This window comes from Athene cunicularia (assembly GCF_003259725.1).
Source record: "Athene cunicularia isolate RWA chromosome 15 unlocalized genomic scaffold, athCun1 chr15_part1, whole genome shotgun sequence".
Lineage (NCBI taxonomy): Eukaryota > Metazoa > Chordata > Aves > Strigiformes > Strigidae > Athene > Athene cunicularia.
In genome coordinates, this window is record NW_020799121.1 from 12,748,623 (window position 1) to 12,756,235 (window position 7,613).

The 7,613-nt window shown below is 48.3% G+C and overlaps 2 protein-coding genes across 5 annotated transcripts in view; one reads left to right on the plus strand and one right to left on the minus strand.

Annotated features, from left to right (window-relative positions):
* The window catches only part of ABCB9 (ATP binding cassette subfamily B member 9), a 39,790-nt gene that overhangs the window by 4,660 nt on the left and 27,517 nt on the right, over window positions 1–7,613 (plus strand). For all 3 annotated transcript variants that reach the window (XR_003399506.1, XM_026859489.1, XM_026859491.1), the window contains exon 2: window positions 5,727–5,733. The gene's annotated coding sequence lies outside the window, so the exon portion shown is untranslated. The remainder of the gene's footprint in view (window positions 1–5,726; window positions 5,734–7,613) is intronic.
* Window positions 1,063–5,458, minus strand: OGFOD2 (2-oxoglutarate and iron dependent oxygenase domain containing 2). 2 transcript variants are annotated; one of them, XM_026859494.1, is made up of 5 exons: window positions 5,358–5,449; window positions 4,285–4,365; window positions 3,049–3,173; window positions 2,305–2,562; window positions 1,063–1,745 (listed from the first exon to the last, which is right to left on the minus strand). In XM_026859494.1, exons 3-5 carry the CDS (start codon window positions 3,085–3,087, stop codon window positions 1,470–1,472), a joined length of 573 nt encoding a protein of 190 aa, XP_026715295.1. In that variant the 5' UTR covers window positions 3,088–3,173; window positions 4,285–4,365; window positions 5,358–5,449; the 3' UTR covers window positions 1,063–1,469. The 2 variants fall into 2 exon arrangements, with proteins under 2 accessions (XP_026715295.1, XP_026715296.1); XM_026859495.1 differs by lacking the exon at window positions 4,285–4,365 and having other exon boundaries at window positions 5,358–5,458.

A 7,613-nucleotide genomic window follows, 5' to 3' on the forward strand; every position in this document is an offset into this window, starting at 1 on the left:
TTTTTTTTTTACCTTAATTTTAATATCCGTCCAGCTTGGCGTCAGGCCCTTTAGCTGGTCTCTTTCGCTTTTTAGCCCCATTATCTTAATTTCTGGGGCCTAACCCAGGCGCAGATAGCAAGCAGTGACGTTTTCCGCCGTGGAAAACTTCTCGGCTTGTTTCTCTATGCCAGCCCTCTGGCTCCACGCACGAACGCAACAGCCAGCTTCCTTCCCGAGACGCGGTTTGAATGGGTTTTGCTAATGAAAAGCTAATCAGTGCTGTGTGCTAATGGCATCCCCGGCCAAAAATGCAGCGGATCTGCCGGGAAGGCTGAAATCAGCACCCTTTGTGTGAGCCGTACCAGCCTGTCACAGCTACCGGTCCACACGCTGTAATGATTGCAGCAGAATAAATAAATGAAAAAGCTGCTATAAGCAACCGTGGTGTATGTGTATATCAAATATATACAATTAACTTTCCATGGAGGCAAATGCAGCCACCAAATCAGAAAGCATTTGGCTTGTTTGTTTTGTAGATGGGAAGAGTCTGTGATTTCAGCCAGCCAGTGGTAAAACAGGGAAAACACTTGACCCTCCTAATTAATTTGCTGCCAAGGGATCTTGGTGACAAATTAAGAAGCCCCAGGTCTGCCTGCTGCACCCAGTTACAATTTCACTTGTTCACACAACTAGAAGGAGTTAAATGTATGCTCTTGCCTTCCTCTGGGAAGTTTTACTATGGTGCAGGTGGCTCCCAGAGCTTTGTCTCTAAAGCTCGTTTGTGCTTGCTTAATAAGCTTCACAGAATCTTTGAAAGGGAAATTTCTGCTCCAAAGGGCTCATGGAGGCCTTGAGAGACCCTCTCAGCCACCCCTGTGGAATCAGCTCTCCCTGTGTTGTTCCTGATGGATTTTTCTGAGCCTGGGCTAGGCACACCTCTGGTGACAATAATTCCATGCTATTCCCAGCAGCCCGTTGTGAATCACCTGTATCTCCCTTTTGAGCAGATCCTTCCCTGTCACCCAGCAACAAAAAGCTCTTCCCCTGGAAGAGGACAGTAGTCCCTGTGAACAGCAGAGAAGGGGTAAGTGCAGGGTTTTATTGTGCAGTTGTTTCCCGTTTACAGTGGGACCAGGGATGCTGCTGTTGCCACAGAGGTCTTCACAAAGGCCAGGCAGCTTTGGGTGTTCTCCCTGTACACCTGAAAATATTTCCAGAGCCTCTGCAGTGAATTAAAGTGTTAAGGCTTTCTACATCTTCCACGCAGTGCCCCAGCATGAGCCCTGGGGAGCTGAGTACCTGCTCTTCTGGCTGTCTGGGCCGCTGGCTTCCCAAACCCCAGCAGGATTGGTTTTGCATCACTTTCCAAGGTGGTAACTACTTCCTACATGACTCGTGCATCCATCGAAGAGTCTGTGAGCGCAGTCTGAGTGGTCAGAGAGGAGCTTTAGGCAACTCGATCTGGAGAAATCAGGCTCTACCGTCTGCTACCACAAGGAACAGAGATTCACAGTCTCGGGCACGTCGTCCTCCGGGGTTTCTGTGAAGCCATCTCCAAAGCCCTCTGCTTCCACCAGCTCAGGTTTCTTGTTGCACATAGGGCAGAGCTGGTTGCGGATGGCGGATGATCTCATCCAAATAATGAGGTTCCAGCGTTCCCCGGAGGCAATGGGAAGTGCCCCGTGGATCTGTCCTCCTCGGTGTAACAGCCCCTGGGCTCCCACATGTTCAATCTCTATGTACTTTGGCACAGGGGTAGGCTCCTGGAACAAAGGGAGGTGGATACAGCATTACACCAGGAAGTCCCTAGAAGAACAATGCTCATATAACTTGAAACTTTTACTTGTCACCTCTTCAACCCACAGCACCCAGTGAGCAATGCAGAGAGGGCTCACTGCACCCCTGAAATGCAGCCATTTCACCAGTGTGTGTGGGAGCTTTTACCCCTCTCTTGCCAGGAGAGTCCCTTGGAAATAGGGGCTACAGATTTAGGTTTAAGTCTCATCTGAAAAAATAAATTTCTTATCTCTCAGCACCTTTCTGCTCACTGTTTCAGTTGTGGAAAGATGAGCTGGTTCGTGTCACTCCAGCTTCTACTATGATAGCTGTCTCTGTCCTCTCTTTGATGCCTAAATATTGGTAACATGCTTGTAGCAGAAAAGGCACCTGGATAGCGAAGACACTTAAAAAAAGGGGGAAGGGACAGAGCAGGTTTGACTGTCCCAAGTGAATAACTGTTTTTTAGAACACAGTCAATGCCTTGAAACTGGGGGAGTTAGAGGGGAATAGAATCAGGGTCCAGATGAGGAATATGGTCAGTACCTGGCTGAAATCCCCAAAGTACAAGTTGCCTTCTGTGAAGTCTTTTCCCAGTGAAACGTTTAAGGTGACTTCTGCATTGTCATAGTGAGAGCTCAAATCCAGATCTTCGTGTACCGAGTACTTGACAACAAATGCTTTATGGCTGTCCAGACAAGCACCCCCCAAGTCGGGATAAAGCAGCGCTGTTATGGGCTGCAGGTATTTTTCACGCAGGGGCGTGATGAAGGTTTCATCCATCCCAAGTTCATTTAGCAAAACCTGTCTCAAAGAGAGAAGATGGGAACAGCTGACCAACTACATCTGCTACTTCACCAGAGCTGCTGCAGAGCTGCCTTGTTCTCTTCTAACCCTGCTGCTTGCTCAGATGAAGAACTTTAGAGCAAAGGCTCCAGCTACAGGCAAAAGGAGGAGGATGAAGGTGGAAGATGATGGGGAAAAGACAGAATACGATCAAAATGTGAGTGTTCTTTAAAAATTGACTCCTTGATTTGTGTATTGCTTAAATACAAGGTGCTCTTTGCTCTGAGATACCAACTCCCATCCCCTTTCCCTGCATTCCCTAATCCTTTTGTCTGTGTAACACACATGCCCTCAATCCTTTCACTTCAAGGGGGCTGTACTCAAACTGTGCTGTGCTCAAAATTATAGACATTTTGGAGGGGAAAGGAGTGTGAAGCGAGGAGGTAAACAGAGTCTGCTCGTGAAGGCCCTCCCTAAAGAAGCACAAGAGATAGTAAGTCCTACCCCATAGTTATTCATAGTGTTGGGCCTGCCTTTAGGCATATCCGACTGCTCAAAGTTCTCCAGCTCATCCACAAAGGCTTGACAGAACTCCTCTGTGAACACTGGGAGTCGATAGATCCTCTTATCTGTCAAGAGAAGGGAGACACTGTTTGCTGGGGAAAATAACAAGCGAGAGCGTTCTTGGCTGTCGTGCTCTCTAGCTCTACTGTGCTGGTGTCAACGAGAACACAGGACCCACGTGCTGCACTTTGTGCTCAGGCTGGTCAAAGGGCTGGGAACCATTCCCTGAGATCAGCTCTGGGATGTATTTGTTGGGTTTTGTGTTGGCCTCTCGTTTCCAGGCTTCCCCATCCAGTTGGGAGATCTGGCACCGATTTAAATGCCTGCTGTAGGTGCCAAGGAGGTGTTTGGAGAGTCTAGAGGGAGGGCAGTGAATCAACGGCTCGTCACAGGCAGCCTGAACACAGCCTCCTGGAAGAAGGAGACTCAAGGTCATTTAGGGGATGTGGGATTCACTTATCCAGTGCCAACCTTCTGGGAAGACCAGACCTTCTGAGCTGCCTTTCATGGTAAAGCCCTAAAGGGCTGTGTAAGGCGAGCTCGGTATCGAGGATACATAAGCTGAGATAAAGACAGTGAGGAAATCATGCCTTGGACAAATCCGGGAGCCCTGCACACACACATTTGTTTCTTTCTTTCTTTTTGTCTTGAGAAAAGGAGGCAACTTTGCAGCTTCCCCTCTACATTTTGTCAGCATTTCTGGGAGACAGCTTCACAGATTTCCTCCAGGGAAGCTTAAAACCCAGATCTCATTTTAAAAGACTCAAATCTAGACTGAAACTATTTCAGTTCAGACTAACCAACAGGGATTGTCTGAAATGGTAAAGCACTTGGAGGGGCAAAACCAAGCTCCCCAGGGCTAACAGTGTTCCTTCAGCAGCCTCCCCTGTGAGGTTGTGGTACAACTAAAACCCCAGCCCTGCTGCAGCTAGAGCCTCTGATGAGATAGCAGCAGACTGGGCTTGGAAAAGCAGAAAAGCAGATCTCACCCAGAGCGTAACTGCTGCACAATACTGCCTCTCCAGAGACTCTTGTCAAGCAGAAAATAACATCCTGTTTGCCTCAGCTGTGTACCGAATCTGAGCTATTAAAGACAGGCCTTGAAAACAGCTGTCAGCACTGAAATTGCAGTGTCACACTGTGAGATCTTTGTGGCTGATGGGTTGTTTTCTTTACCTGAGAAGGACTCGAGGTAGCGCAGGAGACCATGGAGTTGGGCATCTGGTGATGTGCAGTATCTCACGATTTCTAGAAAATCTGGGGCCAGGAATGAATCCTGGTGTCAAGGGAAGGATGATAAAAATACATAGAAACACAATTAGCCTGTGCAGTCTTTTACAGCCCAAGTGGGAAATGGACTTTCAGGCAGCCACAGGGAAATATGTACAGTAGGGAGCAAGGATAATAGTTCCACTTGGGTTACTTCTGTGGCAGGTAATGAAGAATGTTACTGGTGTTTTTCTTGGTGGTTTAGGTAAGTTGCTGCTTGCTCTGGTTCATGGATTTCCAAGTATAACCGGCCACATTTATCCTTCGTGTGATGGGAAAGAGCCTAGCTCACCTCATGGAATCCTAACAGGTAAGTGCAAAGCCTTTCTCAGTACATTTAGCATCTTGTCACGGCCTCAGCACAACAGAGTGTCTGTGCTCTGCTTTAAGCACTTCCCCACACAGATCACGACAGACAACGGCAGAACTTGTTACTAAAGGATCACAGAGCAGTAAATCTGTGAGAACTTGTGTGTGTGTTACTGCTGATCTGTGGTAATTATCCAGCTGGGAAATCTTGGGTCTAGCAAACATGAGAAAATTCAAAGCAGAGTAGCCCACAACGAGGGCTGCCCTGCATTTGCAGTGGGATATATACATGGAAGCAGCCTGCTGCCCCACTCCAGCTGACAGTCACTGGGCTGTATGTTAAACCCATAAATGTTGATTTCTGTGGGTGTTCGTTAGACTTCACTGACCCAGTTCACTGCAACAATGCTTTACGAACAGTATTCTGAGTCCAGTACCAGGTGCTGGCGCAGCTTCAATACAGAATGACCCTCATCTGGCTGTAAGCCAGGCAGAATCTTGCCTGGAGGATATGCTACACTGTAAAAGTTTTAAATTCAGTTTTAATATGATATACTTCAGTTTTAATTCAGTCCAGCCCTAGCACTGTGGGCAATCCCAATTTCCTACTGCAAAAATAAACTGTCAGGCAATGCCTTGGATGCAAAATAGATTCCAGACATACTGTCTACCTGCAGAAGGTACACTCCTGGGTGTTTCTGTTTGTAGCTCTTTGAGATGATGGCTGTACGTTCCACTGACTGATGAATTAACTGTTTTCTTCTCTGCACTTCTGCCTCAATCTACAAGTAAACAATAGAGCATACTGTTAGAAAATCAAAAGGGATAACTGAAACAATTCCAGGAATTTGCTTATTGTTTTAAACGAGTTATTTTTGTTCCAGGCACCTCTGGGAGACATGGTGTATGCCTTTTCTGTAGTTGAGACAAGTCCAATAAATATCTGAAAAGCCAAATGCCCAAGAGGGATTTGAGACACGTTCTCATTATGGATGGCTTAAAAAATTACTGAAGTTTTTCCATGGACATGTCAAGTGGAGCTGCAAGGTTTCAGCCCTTTCAGGCATTCCAACCCCTCATGAATTGCCAGCATTTACCTTAAGAATCTGGTTTATGTTATGATAATATAAGCATTGTCTAAAATAAAGATATTTACTGGGAGGGAGACAGGACTTGTCATGAAGGAATTACTGTTAAGTGTTGGGACAGGCTGATCTGTCATTTCAGAGGAAACAGCTGATTCAGGCAGCTCTTCCTATTTAATAACCCCTCGTGAGACTAGTTTATAACGTTCCTCAGCAAAAAAGGAAGGAGGGTGTGACTGGTACCCCCTGCTCCCAACCCCTGGTGATGTGGTTGGCATAACTAACACCATTTTATAAGGCAAGCAGCCACTCTCTGTGACTGAGCGGGTCATGTATTCATTCCCTTTCCCTCATTATCAGGCCAGGAAGGTCCTGTGAACCAAGTAGACGAACCAAACAGATTTCTTCTTCACCTCCCTACCAGCCTCAAGGTCCCTGGGCACCAGGCCAACCAGGTGGTGTTGATGACCCTGTCACAGAACAGGGAGGCGTTAACAGCACCCTGACCACTGTCTATAAAGGCAGGCACTTACAAGCCTTAAGTGGGGAACTTGGGCTGGAACTGCTGCTGGATGGTGAGAGATGTGACCCCTTCCAGTGCCACCTCCATCATCATCATCATCTGCTTCCTCTGAGGAATGAGTGAGTGACATATTTTTTGTTATGATTTTTCAAGTCTACATTATGATGGTTATATTGATACAGCAAACCTTGCACTGAGATCTGACCCGATCTGCAGAGGGGCCAGGTGATTAGAAAGTCAAGTTAGGAACTACATGATTAGAAATTATAAAGTGAGGATCTAGAAATCCTAGGTCGTATTATAAATTCTGTATTACACTGCTTATTGTGCTATGTTGATTCTGCTCATAGAAATGCTGTGCCATTCCAATAATAAATTCTGTGCTAGACTAATGATAATATCCTGTTAAGAAAATAAGGCTTTAGCTACGATTTAGTGCCAACACCATTCTGCCAAGAATCCCTAAAAGAAGTTGTCTGTCCACTTTGTGTCGGGTGAATTTGGAGCTGGTTGTGTGACAGATCTTTGTCCCCAGCCTGACAAGAAACACAGATCCCTCCCTAAAGAGTGCCCTGAGGGCAGTTCTTGCAATAACCTTGTGTGGCAGACCTCCTGTGAACTGTGCAGGACCCCCGGTGATCCCATCGAAAGACACCCTTTAAAAGTCAGGGACAAAAGATCCGTCGAGGAAATATGAACTAGAAGGGTGCTGGAAGCCAGGTAACTAAAACCAGTTAGGGAGCGGCATGGAAGGCCATTCTGGTAACATGTTGAATCACAGTATTTACTTCCAGGGTGTTGCCAATAAAAACACATCACCGACAGCATCCAGCCACGGATCAAGGCGCCAGGAGAGGATTTTTCCCCTTTGGCCTCTGTCCAGCACCGGCTTTGATCAGGACAAGGCGCCGGGGAGCTGCTCCCCAGTTCGGCCAGGGCCAAGCCCTGCGGCATCAACAAGCCTCCCCGGCTCAGCGCCCGTGTCGGCCCCCGGGGCCACCCGTGTGTGTGGAAATGCCACGGGTGAAGAGCGAGGAGGGGGATCCCCTGAGCGAAGCCGGGGTGCGGTGTCCCCTCCCCGCCGCGGGACAGGCCCCCCTGAGGCGGGGGGTCCCCAGGGCCTCCCCACCGTAGGGCCTTGGGTCCCCTCAGGGAGGCGAATCCCCCGCCCCTCTCTGACCGGGTGTACCGGCGAAGCCGCGCTCACCTCCCGCAGCGCGGCTCTGAAGTCCTCCTCGCTCCGGCAGCCCCGCTCCCGCAGCGCCTGCAACACACCCGGCCCGTCACCCGCCGCCCGGCCTCGGCCTGCGCGCCCGGGG

What these genes read in the sequence shown, in the direction of transcription:
- OGFOD2 (XM_026859495.1), bottom strand. Translation starts at nt 3,087, where the DNA reads ATGCCTAAAGGCAGGCCCAACACTATGAATAACTATGGG. An exon ending in ACACTATGAATAACTATGGG is followed by an intron (nt 2,563 to 3,048) that starts GTAGGACTTACT and finishes TCTTTGAGACAG; the next exon opens with GTTTTGCTAAATGAACTTGG. An exon ending in ACTTTGGGGATTTCAGCCAG is followed by an intron (nt 1,746 to 2,304) that starts GTACTGACCATA and finishes CCTTTGTTCCAG; the next exon opens with GAGCCTACCCCTGTGCCAAA.